The 21346-nt window shown below is 34.6% G+C and overlaps 3 protein-coding genes across 5 annotated transcripts in view; 2 read left to right on the forward strand and 1 right to left on the reverse strand.

Moving 5' to 3' along the window:
• On the reverse strand, positions 1-11587 carry LOC145961593 (lysosome-associated membrane glycoprotein 5). 3 transcript variants are annotated; one of them, XM_083081977.1, is made up of 9 exons: positions 11073-11587; positions 9498-9753; positions 7034-7173; positions 6603-6626; positions 4144-4332; positions 3912-4028; positions 3332-3419; positions 2970-3108; positions 1-2641 (listed from the first exon to the last, which is right to left on the reverse strand). In XM_083081977.1, the coding sequence occupies exons 3-9, from the start codon at positions 7082-7084 to the stop codon at positions 2431-2433; spliced, it is 819 nt and encodes a 272-aa protein (XP_082938103.1). In that variant the 5' UTR covers positions 7085-7173; positions 9498-9753; positions 11073-11587; the 3' UTR covers positions 1-2430. The 3 variants fall into 3 exon arrangements, with proteins under 3 accessions (XP_082938103.1, XP_082938100.1, XP_082938102.1); XM_083081974.1 differs by lacking the exons at positions 9498-9753; positions 11073-11587 and adding an exon at positions 8305-8551; XM_083081976.1 differs by lacking the exons at positions 6603-6626; positions 9498-9753; positions 11073-11587 and adding an exon at positions 8305-8547.
• On the forward strand, positions 11340-12935 carry LOC145961595 (macro domain-containing protein CT2219). The gene is made up of 6 exons (XM_083081980.1): positions 11340-11580; positions 11646-11760; positions 11897-12151; positions 12222-12338; positions 12418-12623; positions 12743-12935. Exons 1-6 carry the CDS (start codon positions 11566-11568, stop codon positions 12827-12829), a joined length of 795 nt encoding a protein of 264 aa, XP_082938106.1. The 5' UTR covers positions 11340-11565; the 3' UTR covers positions 12830-12935.
• A 919-nt stretch (positions 12936-13854) lies between these two features.
• Positions 13855-21346, forward strand: part of LOC145961583 (serine/threonine-protein kinase MARK2) — a 103437-nt gene continuing 95945 nt past the window's right edge. The window contains exon 1 of the mRNA XM_083081937.1: positions 13855-15367. The gene's annotated coding sequence lies outside the window, so the exon portion shown is untranslated. The remainder of the gene's footprint in view (positions 15368-21346) is intronic.

Here is a 21346-nt window from a genome sequence, read left to right on the forward strand (position 1 = left end):
ATGTATATATATATATATATATATATATATATATATATATATATATATAACGTATATGTACACGCGTAGATATGTATATATTCCTAATGTATGCACGCGTGGACGTATACACCTTACACACTTAGGTGCGTCATAACTTTTTCGCTAATAATTATATTATTCATCACGCGCCATATCGTCAGCTGACTATTTTAAATATATAAATAAACTACCTTCTATATTATATCGCAAAATTGTGTTTTATCTACCATATCATAACTGATTAAATAATGCAATTAATAGCCATGTATTGTAATTTTTGGAAAATTATATAAATTTATATAAATTTACGCGACAATTTCTTGAATTTAATATGCCAAAACATCATTTCTAAAATAAGCGCGTATTTTTACTAAAAAATTTAGATGCATCCAAGAAAAATGCAGAATATGGAACGTAGTATAAAGGAAAAAGGGAAAACTTCTGCGATCGAAAGAAAATTTCGTGTAATCTTGCCGGCGTTAATTTTGAAAATTTCTATGTAATTGTAATCTAAATATTATGCTTCATGCATAATACGCGTAATGCAGTTTTATTTCACTTATTTATATAATGTATTGCATAGCACACACACATACGCGCACACACATACATAAAGAATTATAAGCCGAATGAAAGAATTATCCTATTGTGGCGTGCATTTGTAAAGCCACTCTTGATATGAATTATATATTTATCACTACTCCTTAAATTGACATATTCATATGAATATTTCGAAGAAGATTTGAGAAACAGCCTTGCGAGAGAAATACATACTCTTATACAATTTCTCATCTTGTACTACATAATATCGAGCGAGAATAATGTTTGAGATCAAAATACAAATTCTAGAAATCTGGATCACAATTCACATTCCCACCCAAGATATAAATAATAATGGATATGTAAACTAATTTAACTTTATATTTACAGCTAAATATTTTTTAGACTTTGAAGTTTCACAAATCGAAAAACTTACGAGGCTATACATTGCGAAGAGTAAAATATGGTAAAATCGATGTAAAAAATTGGAAATAATCTATCAGTAAATTATGCAGACGATTGCTATATACAAGATAATTTAAGGCGTCACACATTGAAATGTATTAACACTTTTAATATACACTCTCGTTAATTAATTTAGGTACCTATCTAACATCGTTAGCTGCCAAGAAGGACCTCTCTAAAACCTTGGAGTTATCTGAGAACCTCGTTTTTGGAATCTTTAATTTCAGATTATAATAAAAGTTGTTATTATATACTACGTATTTTTATCCATAATAATGTTCAAATGGATAAAGATATATTATTTCGCGATTTTTTTACGTCGAGAGAAACAATTTAATATTATCTCAACTGTTTGTATAATGCAAATATTTCACGGGACATTAAAATATAGATATGTGTTTTTTCTTATGTATTTCTCTAGAAAGTTATGCAAACTCGACAAAAATCTCATAATCAATATAATTCTTGTAACGAGAAAATGCACGAGTGATAACATTTTTTAATGTGCCTCATTAAATGCTCATACAATGACACGTAGACCAAGATCTACAAATTGAAAAGTCTATTGATACAACCATCCGAGTTTGCGATTACGAATGTCATTTTTCCGTTAAATTCCGAACGAACCAATTGACATTCGATGTACGCGACTAACAAATGTCGTAATGGAATCCATTGCATTCGTCTCGACGCGCTTTTATATTAATACTTATGGCATGAATATGAACTTCGATGATATCTATATCTTCTATGCATAATGGTGCATTAAAACGCCATCCAAAATTTCTCTAATTGCAAAAAAAATTGGCAATATTTTCTAATTTGATAAACAAATATTGCACATGAAAGAACAAAGTAAAAAAAATCTTTTTCAAATCAAAAATAATTGTGAGGTCAAATCGAATAATGATGAAAACTTTTTTAAGATAGAATTAAATTATAACGTTAATCAATAATAATCAATATTACCTTCATGACATATCAAGACTATCTTTTTTTTAAGTGATTAAAAAATGCGAATATATCTATTTATGTACTTCTGCTGCAACCTTTTAAAATATTCATTAACGTATACTCACGAGAGAATATCTCAAATTTTTCTCTCTTGATATTTCGCGAAACATGGAGCCTTTTTTAATTAGAGTCGTCTTCAATTTGACTGTTCGATCGATATTAATTATATATCTTCGAGAATTTAATTGTAAATCGTTACGCGATTACGTCCGGTTGATACAGATTCGTGATCAATTGAAAAAAAATGGTCGACAGAGAATAAAAGTTTTTTTCCTGGAAATAATTAGCGTGGGAAGAGGGGAAGGGGTAAAAACTACGAGTCGTGATTTTGGCGATACGCGCACGTTTTGGCATCGTCGTGACAGTGGGGAATCGATCAGCTGGTTCTCCTTACTCCATCGTGTCATATTTGACCTTCTTCACTTTGAAGTATCGATAGGCCGCGTAACCGGTGATCGTCAGGAGGACCGCGGCGGCCAGCGTGGAGCCAACCGCGATCGGTGCGGTCTCGTCTCTACCGGCGCGCGCGTTTAGCAAAGTGCACGAGAACTCGGTGGCGAACTCGTTGTTCTTGAACTTGAACGGCTGCAGCTTCATATCTCTGAAATTTTTCATTTCTTTTTTTTTCTCGTCTATGTCAATCTTCCCACAAATTGTCCCATCTCGGCAGGAATAAAAATTTTTCTAAATACGGCATATGTCATATCTCTGCGTTGAATTCAACGCTTAAAGTGACTGAGAAGATTTAATAAAAAGAGATTATTCTTGAAAGTAGCTTAAATGAAGATTTCTATGTATATGTGTCAATATTTAAATGTGGAGCAAAAAGATATTTATCTCAATTATAATTTCGGAATATGTCTTATTTTATCATGGTTTTTTAAAAAACAATTTCTTAGAGTGATTGATTTGATAATATGATAAAATACCTTAGAAGTACACTGGCATAATTCTTGCCATCGGTGAGAGGAATCACTGTTTCATCGGAACAAGCGTACGACTTTCCAACCGGCGTAGGGAATAGCATGGCGCTATGTTTCTGCCCGGTACTCACTCGAATAGTCTTGTCTGGGATATTAATAAAACAATTAATAATGTAGCGTCAAAGTTTTCTCAAAAAATGTCAAGTATATTTGATAATTTATAATAATTTAATCAACAATTTAACATTCTCTGTATATTTAGACTTTTTATTAAAAAAACATGCAATGTATCATCGAATTTCAATAAAACATCTTGAGGCAAAAAATCAATATGTTGAATCAGTAAAATTGATACTAATTGCACTTACTTGGTTGATCAACGTGCTCAAAGTGTTTGTCGCTAGAGTTATAGGTCAATTCAATTTTCTCGACGTACCAACGCTCACCACCAGGGGTCTGGAAAATAAAAATCATGCGTCTCGAGAAAATATTATGGGGTTGATCACATTTCTATTTTATGCAAAAATTAGATTATTAAAAAAAATTAAAAAAGAGAAAAATACATTTCCAAGAGTATTTTTGTTGTTGCAAGTATAAATAACATCATATCATTTATCATGATTCTTTCTTTGTTAAGAAATCGTTGAGTTACTTCCGATAAAGAGAACTCTTGTACTATTTGTATTCCGCGAAATCTGTAGCTATCGTTCAAGATATAATTACGAAATATCGTGATAGCTTCTGGCACGCAATCAACGATATGAAGGTGAAAATCAAATAAACTATATCTCGGTAGAAGGGTCTCATATCGATTTTCGCAAAAAGCAACCCTGTGTCTGGCACAATTCAAATGATTTATCCTTTATATATATTTACATAATTTTCCATCGGAGAACTTATCTCTGACAAAGTTCAAAATTGGAATAGCATTTGTATGCAAAACATTACCTTAGCAAAACTCCAAGATAATACAAAGGCATTCCATTTCAAGGACATTGTCACCGTATTTTCATTGTCGCAATTTCCGGTCACGGTCGCATCATCAGGTACATATATATCCACTTCCTGGAAATATAAAAGTAAATCAATTATAATTAATATATGTCATTAACTACGTTAACAACATTTGAAACAAGGAGATTTTTTTTTCATTAAAATTTAATTTATACACGCTTCTTACTTGGTCGTCGCCATATTTTGTGCGATACTTGACGGCAATAATCGCATCCACTTGAAGAAGGATACAAGCTTGTCCGTTGCTTCTGTCCAGCCGATATAAGGGTTTATCCATTGAAACTGATCTGTGTGTGGTCGTAGTGATCGTTGAGGGCAGGATCGTGGTTGTTTTGAGTTCGAAATTGGCTATCGTCTATGAAAAAGAAGAACGACATAATTAAAATTAAAAGAACAAGATATCAACGATAATTATTTATAGATTAGAATCATAAAATAATATTGACTCGTGAAGAAAAAAGAAATGTTTCAAATTACAATTATTCTTTCCAACAAAAATTATTCGATAGAACTATGTAAGCAAATTGCTTAATAAAATTTTCACATCTAGTTTATTTTGCTACAAAAGTAACTTCCGTTTATAAGTAGATTCTATAGAAGGTCACCTATTGTTACAACATAAACGTAACGAGCATTGTCGTAATAACTTTTTTTCTCGTGTGTATCGAGTCGTTAATATAAAGGCAGGTAAAATGTAAACATGTATGTTACAAAAACATAAACTCGCAATTACAAAATATAAGGAGAAACGTGGTCAAGTTAATATGGGTAATAATAGTAAAAGTTTCCATAAGAAAGACGCAAAATCCTTGCACGATGACACGTCACATAAATGTCCAACACCGAAATGTCAAGGAATAACAGTAAAATCAGATATTAGACTTATAAGAATTTAACACCAAAGTCTATAAATCCATTGTAAGTACATCGAGCTTAAGACTCGATAAAGCTAAAGCCGCAGCCTTAAAATCAAGTGAAAAATTGAAAAAGCGCGAAAGTACAATAAAGTCATAAAATTTGCAAAATTTGAGATCTTTAAGAATTAACATAATTTTAGTATATATTAAGAAGTTATAACAATTCTTTCTTTTTAGATTTATTGATCATTTAATTCTAATTAAATGATGCGTTTTTCAAAATTTTCATAATTTGATCTTTAATCCGGATATTCACGATTCAATATTTTGATAATAATAAATTATAATTTTTATCATAATTGTGAGAAAAGTAATCTAAGAAGAATGTCTCATAATTTAATAGCTTAATGGCTGAAGTAATTCCGGTGTAATAACTTTATATAAAATATTAATGGTTGCCTGAACAAGTGCTCGAGCAAACAAGTTGCTTAAAATTTTATCGGTCATTTAGCACCCAAGTGTATTTATGAGTATATCACATGTACGGTATCCACATTTACGAGCTACTTTTTGCTTATACATTATCTGATCAATCTAAAATCGATCTTTTTCTTAGTAAAAATTTATCGCAAATTCTCTTTTAACTTTCAACAATAAATTTTTTTTAATTAATATGTTTCACACATATAATTTTTTTACAGCGTCTTTAAAAAGGGTGTGTTTCGCTTTTAATTCCACGTAAGTTATCTCGATGGTCACATTGCAAACTCACGTCAATAAAATTTTTATGCGCTGGTCGTAACATTGCCGGTGACATTTAACAACCGGAAATCATATGATTGTCGACAGTGATGAAATGTAAATTAGCATGGCATAGCCAAATCATTTAGTAATATATTTTCGAGCAGCAACAGGCTAAACAATAAACGGGTTAATATGAGAAATCACGCTAAATCGAGCAATTGCGAGAAAATGTTATATTGATACTCGCGATTGAAAAAATATAATTTTAAACTTTTATTTAAAAAAGATTATATTACTGTAAGAGAATATAAATATTATTCACGAAATCACTTATGATATTTCAAAGATATGACGTTACATTATACATGTAAAAATTAACATTTCTCTTAGAATTACATTTTTGCCATTATTAGCGCTTTTCATATGTATAAATTTAAACGATAAATAATATTTTGATACATATTTTGCATATAAGTGTTCTTACTTTCTCAAATGTATGCACCTTTTGTGTTATATAAAATTATAAATAGAATTTCATCCCGAATTATAAACTAAAGAGAAACTTAACTTTAGAGATTATAATATAAGAAAAGATATATATATATAAAGTAGAGCAAATTAGAGCAAGGTTCCGAGAGCTGAAAGTTTCGATAAGAAACATATATATATATATATAGCTATATATAGCTATACGTTTATATATATATATATATATGTTTATACACGCAACACAATGATTCTTTTATAAATTTCACGCATTATCATACATTATAATGTTAATGTAAAATTGTTGTTGCGCCTAATGTAAGCTCAACCTTGAGAAAACGGAGAACCTTGCTACGATGGATAGATCTTTAAAATTTCCTGAAAATGGATATACATAATCGCGCTAAGTCATATAATCATATAATGATACCTTCTTTCGTCAGAACATTAATTATCGGATTTGAATCTCGGAATTAAATAAGCGCTCATAATAGCGATAATACGATTATGCATGGATTTAGAGTAAAATGCAGCTCACGTTTGTAGAATCGGTTGCCGCCCACTATTGTAAGAGCATGTAACATGTAAAAGTGTATACACAGAAAGATATACTATACATGATACAACTTCTTCCTTCTATAAATATATATATTAGCACGTTCCACGAATCCATTTAAATAATTACTCGTGTGTATAAAAATGTAAATCGTTGTATTTCTAAAAAGGCGCTTATTGATCTCCATTACATATATTCGCTTGAGTGGTATTGTAGATACAAGAGAAAAAATATATGAAACAACTTTTAATCAACCCTTTCGTGCATAATAAGTTTTTATTTAAGTTTAATTGCAAAAAGCAATTAAATAATGAAAACAAAAAGATATAATTGCGAAAGGAACTTATGAAATATAAAAAATAGAAAGCTAGTTAGTAAAGAGGCTCAAGTGTAATTGAATTAAATGTGCTTACCAAGGGCAATTTCGTCCTCTGAGTAGGCAGCATAAAGAAGACTTTTGGCATTCTACGTGTGGTATAATGTTCCTCGTCGTCCACTTGTCGCGGTATCGGCGAAGAGATAGGGATACTGAACGCTATGCCCGAGACACACCCTGTCAAAAATTAATGCAGGAAAATGCAATGTTCTACATAAATGTACGTGTTACGCTTTATATTTTTTGTAAATTAATAACGACAAGCTAAGAGATACAAGCATCAGCTCCTAACTCGACATAATAAAATGTAAAAAGAACTTTTAAACAGAAAAATGTTTTTTAAATTGCGTTTAAAATAAATCATAAGAAGATTAAAAAATGCGCAATTAAAAGTCTATTGACTAATTTTCAATGTCTATTATATATCAACTTAATTTCCGCCTACTTGTTTAAACAAAACGGCGCCGTTCTCTACAAATTAAATATAAAAATTAATGAAAAACTAGAGAACGCGCGTAAAATACTCTGGAAAATACTTATATCTTATTAAGAGGAAGTAATTCTCAATTTAAATTTCCGACTATAGAAAGCTTCGCGATTATGTAGTCTATCTAAAGACTTCGCGGAATTTTTTCTCACTATAAATAACATTTCTCGGTTAAAGCAATCATGTATCTTTTTTTCTTGCAATGTTTTAATATATAGTGCTGTTGCTTTGTAATAGCACTGTAATCTCATAATTATAGCTACTAGAATTATAGTTTGCCAGAAATGTCAAATAAAAGAAAGAGTAAATACCCCAAGAATATTATATAATTACCTACTATCACATGAATGTTTCATTAATATCAAATATACACACATTAAAAAATATATGCTATAAATAATATATGCTACAAATTTTTATTAAATTTTATGTAAAATACAGCTTTAACGAAATGTTTTTGAAATCTAGTTATCGACATTCGACGTTTTAACCCTTCGATGCACTATGCGTGTCCAAATAATTCCTCATAAATTTCATATCGTATTTAACACGTATTTTTATTCTACTATATATTTTTTTTTATTTATCGGAATACTCTTGAGAGATTGCGAAACAATTCGCTCATGTTTCTTATGTAAAACTTGCCGTTCGAACGATAACTCTCCAACGCATTTGTGGATTAAATGACGCAACCTGGCAATCGACGCAATTTTTTATCACGAATAGATTACATCTCGCTCCTCGTGAAAATATCGGAAACACGCAATGACGCACTTCGTTCAGAAACGAGGGATCGCACGAAACTCTCTCGGAAAACTTACACAGTAGAAAAATCGCCCTGCAGTGTTCGCCTTGACGTGCCATAACCGTTGTTTGCTCGTCTCCTGGTACGTTATATCCTGACGACCGTTTGACAAGACGCGATAGAAGTGGAATGAGAGACAGGACACGGATACTGTTATTACACGGAGTAAAATCGCCGAGTTATACAATTTTGCCGGGACGGTTGCTCGGTAGCGACGTTCACGAGGCTTGTGAGGAGAAGCGAGAAAAAGCTCGGGGGCGCGGATGGATCGATAGCGGGGCGGCTATCAGCATGCGCTACTACGCGTTGCCGTTCTGTACAACGTGGTGGAAGAGACGCGATTCTCTCCGCCGATGACGTCGCCGTCGTCATTGCCGTCGTTCTCGATGTTGTTGCCACGTTGACATCAACTGCCCCGTCGTCAAAGCTGTTCATTCACACATTACGCGCGCAGCCAAATATATACAACTTCGTTCCGCGTAGGTTCCACGTGGGTGTCTACAATTAACGCTAACAACTTGGCATTTTTTGTTTTCTCTTGCTGATGGATTCTGAGAGCATTATTTAACACTTTTTCGATGTATTTCCAAGAATTGTTCGTGTTCGTTAATATATTTGACATTTCTAACTTATCGTTATCTTTTTTAATTTTCGATATACAGGGTGATTCTGAACAAACGTTTGTCTTTAAAATATCAAATTCTTGAATGAATTCTAAGACGATTTTTCCTCTTGCAAAATTTTGCCCGGAGCTTAGTTTTTAAACTAAAGGAAAATAGTTAACTACTTATGGAACGAGTACAAGAGGTAGGCAGGGACGGCGTGATATAGGCGATTACGTGGGGCACTCGCCGCGATCAGCTGATTGCTATACGCGATGACTGTAACAATCAGTGTGTGTGTGTGTGAGAATGTGTACGCGCACACACACACACACACACACACACATATATATATATATATATATATATATATATATATATAAATTTTGTTTAGAAAAAAATATCTTGTTTCTGGATTTAATAACTTTCATGTCTATATATATAAAAAAGTGGATTAAAATGGATACATCAGGAAATGTTTTATTTCAGAAAAAGCTTGAGAAATTTGACGAAAAAAAAAGAATGCCGGGCCTTTTATGTTTTTACTTTATTTCGTTATCTATTTCTGTAAGAAAATAAATAATTGAAAAAGATAAATATTGCGCACCTTCTGTAAGTTTTCACGTTACATTTTACGATATGCTTGAAAACTTTCCTAATCATGAACACTCGTGGTGTCGTATAATAATTCCGTGTGCAAGCTCCGACGGCGACTTCCGCTGCTTTTTCATTCCGGCTGCAAACGTGGACGTGACACAGCGGGTAGTGCAAAGTAGTGATGCAACTGCATCTCGGAGCACACGACACACATACGGGATCATGGAGATCGTATTTCGGTGACCTGACCGTGGGCGGCTTGTTACCTGAAAGTTCATATATCGTCAAAATCGTGAAAACTTTTCTTTCGACTCAATAGGTCTGTAGTTAAAAAAAAAAGGAAAAGATGAAACAAAAATATCTTGAAACTCTTTCGGGATTGAGAAAAACTTTTATAAGTATTGCACGCGATAATATAAATCTAGCAAATTATGTTTGTGCAATTTACTAACGTTAAATGTCAGATCAGCCTCGAGACATTAAAAAGGCAAACCTTTTTCCTTTGTGACATCGCACAGCACGTTATATAACTCTACAATACATTGAAGTAAAGAAACTCAAAGCAAAATTGGAATGTATGACATGATTTATCGGTAATATTTATTTAACGAAAATTGTAATTTATAAATCACACAATATTTCCAATAAAAAAATTGTTTTTGAATAAAACATATTAGAATATTAAATATATTTTCAATAATATTTTTATTCGAAGTTAAAGAATACGTAACTAAGCAACACATTTTTGAATGCAACCCCTACTGTCAACAATTGTAAATTCAATTTCATGTAAAATGAAATTCCCAAAGAAGAGACCCTTTTTATTTCGCCAGCTTCTTGCGAAGTATTTATCATGAAATTTTGTCGAGAGTAGTTGGATCGGTTTGACACAATATAAAGCGGAAAATCGTGGCATTTACGTGACTACCAGGAGCACTTTGATAAGCACTTTGTGGCAGGTTAACGTCTCGCTGAAGGCACATTTTCGCATGAACGCCCACGGATTAGTACGCCTACGCAAATCTCGTTTCACTCAAATCATTCATAATATACGATAAAATCATCTGTATTGTTTGTTCGCTTCCGGCATGATATTGATATAATTAGATATCGCGTAATTTTCCACGTCATATGTAATCCGCTGCTCTTATATGGAAATTTATATATATATATATATATATATATATATATATATATATTATATATATATATATATAAATTATTAATAAATTAAGACATTTCGTTCATTACAACTGATATTGCGAGTAGATTAATTATCTTTTTTATATCTTGTATGACAATTGCTTTACTTTTAATGTCTTTTTTTACTTTTCTTTCGTTGATATCTATTAAAATAATACAGATATTTTGCGGAAAAAGAAAATAAATTTTTTAAATATAACTGACTATTAAAATCAATTACATGTAATTTATTATTTATCACTTCTTAATTATTATTATTCTTTTTTTTTTATTTATTGCACATACACATACTCTTCTCTTTCGCTCTCTCTCTCGTGATTTTTTCATGTATTATTTATTAGTAATTCATTCCACATTTCGAATATATTTATATATTACTCACCAAAAAAGCTCTGGAGAATTTCGTATCGTCGATATCTTTTTCGCAGAAATTATGAAATCTTAATTATGAAAAATATATTGCCATCATATGTGTAAAATCACTTTTTCAAAACTTATGGAGAAAATACAACGGCTATGGCAGCGCCATCCAGCCAGAATTCAAATCTTATGGAAAAATTTCTAAATGCTGCTGCCATCTTTCGTGAGAGAATGAATGTGCATTAAAATGAAGTGCATCGATACCGCGAGATGACGACAGCTGTCTTGTCACTGACGCTAAGATCGAAAGGGTTAAATAATATTCGCAGATCGCGAGCACAAAAGATGTAAACGAGATACAACGGTGTTTTTGCAAGTCGCACGAGCTTATCAAAATTCGCGGTCACGTGGGGACAGCGAAATCCGCAACGACATATTGTATCAAGCCGCAAGAACGTAACGTCGATAACTGACAGCTCTTCAGAGTAATTCAGAGTGATCTTCGACACCGGAATATGCTGACTCTGAAAGTAAGGGACAAGAGCGTGCCTACTTTCGCGTGAGTTTTGCTGCGAAAATTGCTTTTGGTTTCTAGGCGACCGTTGTTACTTGCTCCTTTAGGCGAGTTGTTCTTCAGAATTTCGCATCGAGACGTAATTTAGCAGCTTCGATCAAACTTGAAGGAAAGATGTCGTTCGAAGATGAGAAACGTAAGAAATCTAATTGCAACCTAATGTCGTTAATTAGTATAACAATCAAATAGAGAACAATGAATAGGTTATTTATTATGATATTTCTATAAATATTCTATAAATATGTACTCTTTTTTTTTTTTCCTGTAACTAGAGAAATTCTTAAACATGCCTCTGGAGGAGAAGAGAAGTTACTATAAAGCAGGAGTAACAACTGTGGATCAAGTTCTTACATGGCCAGAATATTGGGAGAAGAACAAGTTCAACATCCCCAAGACTCTTGAGAATACTGAAAAAGTTGACAAAGTCATAGCTAAGAAAATATCGATATGGCAAGGAGACATAACATCGCTTGAAATAGATGCAATTGTCAATGCTGCAAATTCGAGTCTTTTGGGAGGTGGTGGAGGTATAAAAAAATGTTGTATTAGAAAACTTGACACAAAATATGTACATATATTTAAAAAAAAGCTTTTTAGTCGATGGAGCTATTCATAGAGCAGCGGGACCAAATTTAAAGAAAGAATGTGCAACATTAGGAGGATGTAGGGTTGGCGAAGCTAAAATTACAGGAGGTTACATGCTGCCGGCTAAATGTTAGTCATTTTTGCAAGAGCTTAATGTAAAGTATATTTTTTGTTAATTAAAATCAACATTTAAATGATGATGTTGCAGATGTTATTCATACCGTTGGTCCCCAAGGTGAAAAGCCAGAGAAGTTACGAGAATGTTATGAAAACAGTCTGGCTGTGGCGAAAGAGAATCATTTGCGTACTATTGCATTTCCATGCATATCAACTGGAATTTATGGATACCCGCAAAGACCAGCAGCCAAAGTAGCTTTATCGACAGTCAAGAAATTCCTGCTTGAAAATAAAGATGTAAGATTATATGTATATGTATATAAACATACATATATATATATACTCACTGAAAACTACATTCTTTATAAGTACTTATGATCGTTATTATTCATAAAGTTTTTGTTGTGGTTTTGCAGATGGATAGAGTTATATTTTGCTTATTTTTAAAAACTGATAAGGATATATACGAGGAACTATTGCAAAAATACTTTGCTCTCGACTGAATATCTATCGGTAGGTCTTTATTTTTACACAAGGTGTTCTTCATATTATTTAATATATTTCATAAGTTGTGCTCAAAATATAAGTTAATATAGAGTATTAATACAATTTTGAATATTTCATACTTATCCTACCTTAATCTAACTTTTAAAATCTAGTGAAAAAATAAATAAACATAAAACTTGTAGAAAATTTCACAGGGAATAAATTTATGTCGTTTTATTGCTTCAAATTTAGATGTACACTATACAACATTGTCTCCATACCTTATTCACTAATTAATTTTCAAAATAGATTATGCAGTAACTATATATTGTGATAAGTTAGGATTTTCAAATATTATATTTAATAACTTTATAATTTACGATTTCGAAATTATGCGATTTTTCGAATTAACATATCAAACATTTAACATCAATATCATATTTAACATATCAAAGTTAAAAAATGTCCAGGTGATAGAACGCACCGACGCATATAATAAGTTATATTTAAATAACATTACAAACAGATAAACGATTAACTTGGATACAAACGCAAACTTTGTAAATAACTGTATTTCAATTTTTAGACATGTTTTTATTCCACTGCGCGTGTGCATCTCTTAGGTTATGTTTCTAAAACTGCTGAAATAAAATAACGCTTAATTCATCTATCGGGATAAGGACGTCCTTCTAGTTCGCATTCTTGTCGCTCTCTCATCGGTCGTAAAAGGGCAAATAAATACATGACAACTTGACTATAAAGTCGGTCTCGTATTACATCGTAACGACCACGAAAAACGTGCCAATTTGACTTACCGCACTCGGATGCATTCCGTTTAACGCTATTTTCATTCGAATCGACGTCTAGAGGACCGATCGAGGCGCGGAATCTCGCATCCCGAAGCGAAAATAACGTCGAGCGAAGCGCACCTTTTATTACACCTCGCGCTCTTCGCGCTCTATTTACACCTCCGGCTCGTGCCGCTCGCGGCGCATGCGCGCCCCTCGCGGCGCTATGGCGGCGCGCCGCCATCTTGAAAAATCGAAGTGCCGTGATGTCTGTATGTGGCGACGGTAGGTGGGGGACGGTCGGTCGGTCGTTAACGCGGTGTATCTCGGACGGGAAATCTGTCACAAATGGGCGAATATCCCTGAGTGCGTGCTGAGGCCCGGCCCGAACGCGCCGTATCGCGCGAGTATCTTCCGCGTCCGTGACACGATACGCGGTACACAGTACGACGCACGGTCGCCGTCGTCGTCGTCGCGGTCGTCGCGGTCGTCGCTGCCGTCGCCACAGCCGTCTCGTCGCCGCCTCGAGCACACCCAAGAGGGGCCCCGTACAGTCGCTCGCGCTTCTCGGCATCCGCCGTGGCGAGGGTGCGCGTTGTACTCGCCGAGAGAGTACGAGTGAAGTAAAGTGTGCGCGTCGTGAGAGAGAGAGATAGTGAGGGAAGAAGAGAGAGAGAGAGAGAGAGAGACAGGGAGAGGAGGAAGAGCACAGTGTCGATAATAGAGCCGTGCGCCGGTCGGTATCGTGCATAGCTCCGAAGCGAGCGGACGCGAGGCCGAGAGTGTCCGAGCGTCGTAAGCGTGCTCGTCGTCCCCGCCGGAGGGATCTCGTAATCCGCGCTCGCTTACGTCCGTCCTCGTCGTCGTGCCAAGAAAGTCGAAGCGAACGGAACGTGCGTGCGCTCGCCGCATGAGCCCAGCATCGTCTCCGCAGATCCGGAGATCCGGACGCGCGAAACGCGACAAGGACGTGAGAAAACGTGCGCGGGGCTCTCGTCGAGTGAACGCGAGTGAATAGGGACGGATAACTCGTCGCCCGATCTGGACGAGCGTGGCGAGACGAGGCGGACGTACGGAGATCCCGTAATCCTGAATGGCCGCCACCGCTTTCTAGGTTACTGACGGACAGGAGAGCGTGAGAGAAAGAGAGAGAGACGGAGAGAGCACGACACAAGTGAGAGAAGCGGACATCGAGAGACGTAAGACCGCGGACGGAATAAGAGGAGGAAATAGGAAACGAATCTGTGGTCGCGCGAGTGAGAGCTAAAAAGACAGCTCGGGCGAAAAAGAAGAGAAAAAGAGAGAGAGAGAGAGAGAGAGAGAAAGAGAGACACCGAACGACCGCGAGCGCTCTCGCGCGGGCGCGCGCGCGCACCCGCGACTCCGACACGACTCCAAGACGACTGCATCGTCTCCGCCGCCGATGTGCGGCCCCCGAGGAAGCAGCACGCCGCGAACAACGTGTCCCGGACGCCTCTCTCGTGCTCGCCGGCGTGGCCTCGCCGTCGTCGTTGCCGTCGTCGCCCGCGACTCTTTGCGCGCACCGACGAAAGTCTGAGCCGTCGACGCCGCGCTACCTCCTAGTGCTCCTGCCGTTTTCGCAAGAGTCCACGTATTGTCCGCTGATATTGCCGCGCACCATTTACCACCGTCGTCGCTGCTATTACCGATCCCAACGTCAGCATCGTCGTCACCTCCGTTCTCCTACGTCCTCGTAGCCGCCGACGTCGTCGCCGAGGCTCAACTCGCATGTATGCATCTCGACGCGTAAGTATTTATTATAAGAATATAAAGAATTTTATATATATATATATATATATATATATATATATATATATGTATGAGAGAGAGAGAGAGAGCGAGAAGGAGAGGAGAGGGGGAAGTGGTAGTTTGCGTGCACATGTATACTGACGTAGGTTGTACGGGTGCATGCATACGACAGAGTTGCGTGTGCGTAGGTGAGTGCACGGTGTGGTCCAAGTATCGAAAAAAATTGGGTGGGGGAGGGGAGCGGGAACGGTTAGCCAGGCGAGGAGAGTCACTCCGTTTTTCTTGTCGATTCCTTTCTCTCTCGGTCTCTCTTTCTCTCTCTCTCTCTCGTCGTCTCTCCTTCTCTCTCGATTTGGCTCCGTAGAGAGTTAGTTGTTTCCTGCCCCCGCTCTCTATTTCTGTCCTCTTCTGTCTCTCGGCGCGCGCAAACTCGTCCCCGCGTATTTTAACCGGCACTCTTATACGGCTTTCTTAACCCCACATTTTCGTCTGTCACCAATTCTCAACGGGAAGAAGGAAGATCCTCCTCCGTCATTTCGGGAGTGGCATATTCGAGCTCTTTGTGATACATGTATACCCATGAAAGAGCCTTGGCTCGTTAGTTTTTCCCCTTCTATTATGCAACAAACGATCGATTTTTGAACCGCAAATCCTCTTTCGTGTTGAGGTTAGATCCGCACGTGAGGATTTTATTGTCAGAAGCCACCGCCGCGGATAATGAAACGCTAAAATGGACGAGCTCGTAATCACATAATTATTTCTGTGATCGGTATATTCATGCTTACACATTATTTTAGCTTTAAAACATGGCTGCTTTATTATGAATGTTGACGTGAAATTTACGTACACTTTTATCGCGTGATGTATAAATCATACGTTGCATTTAATGCGAGAAATATAATAAAGTCACGAAAATTATTTATCATATATTTAAAATCTTGCTCTTCAAAAACGGTCTGTCACGGACTGTCACTGATGGAAAAATTCAATCTAGCGTTAATTTAGCCATTAAAAGTATTTAATATTGCGAAAATGTATTAATTTAATTTTCAATAAAAAATACTAGATAAAAATTATATAATCATAATTGACATAGTCGACATAATAAAGAGTTCTCAAAGTTTTTGCTCGCTCGAAAAATGAACTGCCGTTTTTATCGTGTAAATTCGTTCCTCTGGGTTTATATCAAACGTTTCATGTCTCTGATTATCGCGGCGACGTATTGCCATACCATTCCGGCATTTGATTCCGAGGCATTTGCGTTAAAAATACTCGTCAAATGTTATCAAAAATTCAATACGTGACACTTGCTGCAAATAATGTAATTTAGAAAAGATAACAAATCAGATTGTATCTTATAAAGAGAGAGAGAGGGCATTTGAATCGCGATTGTTAATATGAACGACATATATTTTGTAATTTATATTAAATATATATTATCTTTAGTAAGTACATTTTTTAAACGAGACGCTTCTTTGACACGTTTCATTTCGACACATTCATACTATTTTTCCAATAATTGAGATAACAAATAAAAAAAACTGCCATGAAAATTATTGAATATTTTGGAGCATCTTATATATACATATAGATACTTTAATAATTTTTGTGGTATTTTAATCTATCTGCCTACTTAACAGTAATATATTAATAATATAGTTGCAATTAATGTTAAATATATTACAATTAAAATTGTATATAATTTTTTTGTCATTTTTATGCGAAACTTAATTTATTAACTTATTAAGAATATAAAAATACTGGTTTATGAATTTTAAAATTATTATTGCTCTTTGTAAAAAGTGAAACTTTATTTTAATTTTCAATTCTTAAACTACGAGGGAAAGGTAACGATAGCAAAGAGCGCTTTATATTCAACTGCAATTTATGTGTGTGATTAATATTGTAACATTAAAATTAAAAAATGAAATTAGAGCAAACTCTACGAGTGCGTTGAACGATCACGTTTCGAAACATTAATAATAATATGTTATAAAACAGATTTCAGCCACATAGCAGAGGTATCGAAGCGTCACGATGTGCATCGAAATGTGTCAACGATAAAGAATAAATTGCAGTCGCTTCTCTCTCTCTCTCTCATTATCCATAATTATCTAGAAAGTACTGGTTTAGACAGTTCACTCCTGTGCTATTGTTTACGCATTGACGCTCAACAATGATTATCGTATAATCGATGCATGGTGACGTAGTTTCGCAGAGTTGTGTAAAAAATAAAACACTTTGCACGCTTATAAAAATACTCTAAAGGTTTAATCAAATCTAGGAAATCGTAATTATGTATTAGACAAAATTGTGTCTCTTAATACGAATTTTGAATTCCCCCGAATTCATGCTAAACGAAAATCTATAATTTTAATTTTGAAAAAGAGAAAGAACAAATTTTTTATAAAAATGTTTTCTCATTTTAAGATAACATTTTTATCTAAATCCGCTTTGCCAAATTTCACGCTCGTATTGTCATTCAGAATATACGTGACTTTGTGATACTTATTCTATCAGAAATTCGTTATTACAAAAAGTTTCTATTATGGCAACGGTGTTGTCGTCCCCTTGAATGACTCACGGAAACATTTTCATGACCGCCCATTTCCTCGTAGTCGACGTGTAACAACATCGGCCACTCTAGCCGATCAAAACAGTTTTTTTTTATCATTCGTTTCTCTCCATCCATTTCTTTCTCTTCTCTCGAAAGGGTACAATACTTACTGACTTCCTAGGTTGATCGTGAAAAAATTTACCTCCTAGTAACAATGTCTTATTGGGTATCCGCCGATCATAAAAAAATTCTACGACGATCTATATTTATTATCCAAGTATCGATACTTAATTTTATAGCATACTAAAGCATCGATATTATCTTCAATATCGCGTAGGCTCAGTGATGCGTGTCTTGATAAAAAAAAAACTTGTTTACACCACGATTGTATTGTTGATACAGCAATTAAGAATTTAATTCATATATAAATTGCAATTGAATATAGAATATCGCTGTTACTATTTTTGATCATAATTTTAAGAGAGGAAAGGAAGGAGGGAGAAATTATATAAAATAAAATTTCACTAAAGAGAAAGATAATAATTTTGAAATTGATAAATAATATGTATCTTACGTTGAACATTTTTGCATAAAAACGACTATTTTATTGATAATTATACAAAAGATGAATTTTACTATTAGGAAATACATATTCCTTGCTTCATACTCCGCGCACCTTACGTTCTACTTTAATTGCCTTTTATACTTTCACGAACATCGTGTGTGATACGCGACGCCGCTCGCGTTACATCGTCATTGTTCTTCTAATGATACAACCTAATGACACACACATACAAACCGCCGGAAGAACTCTTTAAAGCTGCGTCCCCTGCAGGTGTCGTACAACACAAAGCAATCGCGATAATTATATTGCTGCGATTGCTTCGTATCGACATAGGGAGTTTGTGGCACAACTTAGGTCATCTAACTTCGATTAACAAAACCGTGACCTTGTTCCGTTCATACTTGCATTTAATAAAGAAAATAAAAGAATTCGATCAATAAACAAACAAATTCTTGGATGTATTAAAGTATCAATCATATCTTTCTTATCACGTGCAATCGATTTTTTTTTTATTTTTTTTAGATATTTTATTAAATAAAATAGTGTATCTTTTTCAAAATTATTTATGTAATATTTAAAAAATATGCATCAGATATAAAATATATAAATTTCGATATTAATTTTAACTCATTGTATTATAATAAATTATTAATATACATATATAATAATATCATTATGATATCAAGTGTTGAATTTAACTATGTAGAAAATATTTTTCACGCTTAAATTACATTTACATCTCGCGAAGTTTCTGTTACAAATATAATGTTATTAATTTTTTAATTATATTCGCAAAAATCTCATATAAAATGAAAAATATAATACAATAAAAAAATATATATGACTTTTTCCAAACATCTCGTAAAATATCGAAATGTCTCGTCTCGACATTTGAACATTTGCTATAACTTTACACTTGATAGACTTATTCTATACACTATGAAATGTCAATTGATTTATCGTTTACTTTGACTAAATATACAAAGCACGCTTTTAGGATCGATGACATCGTAGAGATGCGAATAGAGAGTAATCTTCTTAACGCGTGAAGATTCGTCGCTCGGCGACGATTTATTCTTGGATTATATTATGGAAACCGGGCTTCTAGCTTTATGTAATACATTTCCTCGTTGTATGCTATCGTAGTTTTGTCCATCGTCAGAAAGCCGGGAATTGCTTGAGAAACGTACATCGTTTGACACAGCGGAACCGGCAAACGGAATAGCCTGATAACGGCGCTTGTTGACATGTAGATCGCGAACGCGTTTAACAGCCGGCGTGATAAAAGAAAAATTATTGGTATATCTATATTTGATGCCGACAATTACTAACAAAGTATAAAATATAGTGCTTAACGATATATCAATATTTTTCGAACAATAAAGAAAAAAATGAAAGCCTAACAAATTGGAAAAATGAATGAAAGTAATTAATTGATACACTGAGAAAAAAAAGTTGTTAACTCGACCAAACCGTTCAACTAAATTATTATTTTTTTAATTGAAATATTTAAATATTTAAGTTAAAAGATCATGTTAGATTTAATATGTATTATTTAATTTAAATAATTAAATATTTCAATTAATAAAATAATAATTTAGTTGAACGGTTTGGTCAAGTTAACAACTTTTTTTTCTCAGTGTATTTATTAGAAAAATATAAATATCAAGGAGACATAAAATTATTTGATCAAGAATTGATTGACAATTATATTTAAATCATTAATTGAGTCGGAATTTAATGAAATAAGATTTAATAAAAATTTGATATAGAAGCAAATATTTACATTAAATCTTATCAAATGAGATACTTGAATGGGAAAAATGGCGAAAGATTCCACATTTTCGAATCTTGCGCTAGTTTCTGCGAAACCTGTGGCCGCTCCTGGCCGTAAGTTTTAACTGCGCGTGTACCGATGACCCAGTTCGTAGGGACGGTCTAGGACCTAATTTCGCGTGACTTCGAATATCCTAGATTTCTGCTCGCACCTGTGAGCGCGCTGTTATCGCGGGCTTTTTATCTTTGCGCGATTTTTTAACGTTCTACAGGTGCTCCAAGTCTGATCCACATCGTAGTTTAAATGATTAAAAAATGATACAATATTGATCTCTCTCTCCTTCTCTCAGAGAACACTTACTTAAAATTATATTACATGAATGTTTGAATGCCAAGAGGAACGCAAATAACTTTTTCTCTCTTTGATAACGAATATATTTTAATTGGAACAATCGATCGTTCTGCGAATTATAAGTTTTATCATTTATCGTTATACGTTATTCTCAAACGATGAAAAGAAGAATTAATATTATACTTGATGGTTTTCGTCATAACACGTGTGTATAATTACACATCCTATCATTAACTGCAATTTTTTTGCAATTTTTCCATCTTTCAACATATACATAATATATGTAATTACAATATTTTATAATTATTGATTTTGTCGAAAAAGAGAAGATACGAGCCATCAGTTTTGTACAGTAATTTTTAAAAATTATTACATGTAGCCTTCGTCCGCTCAAGTATTTCCGTATTTTTTCGAAATTTGCGCGTTCGCGAGTTCACCCTATAATTAGCGGTTAATGTCTCGCAGGTGGCTGCGAGAAACGAAATTATATTCGAAACACCTGTTCGTAGCGAAACAAACCGTCGTCTCGAACATTTTCTCGACGCCGTGACAATTCGTCCCGCGATGTCCTGCAGCTGTTATCACCGACATCGCCTACGGCCATCTATCAAACGGCCGTTTACGTCATTGTACGCTGTACGAACGTTAGCCTCCGCGTGAGCACGCATTTCCGCGATTCTCGCCGCGTAATCCTTCCCTGTGGTCGAGATTTCGTTACGCTTAATC

The sequence above is a fragment of the Camponotus vicinus genome, unplaced genomic scaffold, assembly GCF_025532165.1.
Source record: "Camponotus vicinus isolate PSW18456_S1 unplaced genomic scaffold, iyCamVici1.0 SCAF_11, whole genome shotgun sequence".
In the NCBI taxonomy this organism is placed as follows: Eukaryota; Metazoa; Arthropoda; class Insecta; order Hymenoptera; family Formicidae; genus Camponotus; species Camponotus vicinus.

Excerpts from the sequence above, each read along its gene's own strand:
- LOC145961593 (XM_083081974.1), bottom strand. The coding sequence starts at position 8,347 with ATGGCACGTCAAGGCGAACACTGCAGGGCGATTTTTCTACTGT. Across the intron at positions 3,420-3,911 it reads TATCTTGGAGTTTTGCTAAG|ACCCCTGGTGGTGAGCGTTG; the intron begins GTAATGTTTTGC and ends TTTATTTTCCAG. Across the intron at positions 3,109-3,331 it reads TGAGCACGTTGATCAACCAA|ACAAGACTATTCGAGTGAGT; the intron begins GTAAGTGCAATT and ends TTAATATCCCAG.
- LOC145961595 (XM_083081980.1), top strand. Across the intron at positions 11,761-11,896 it reads GTCGTTCGAAGATGAGAAAC|AGAAATTCTTAAACATGCCT; the intron begins GTAAGAAATCTA and ends TCCTGTAACTAG. Across the intron at positions 12,624-12,742 it reads TCCTGCTTGAAAATAAAGAT|ATGGATAGAGTTATATTTTG; the intron begins GTAAGATTATAT and ends GTGGTTTTGCAG.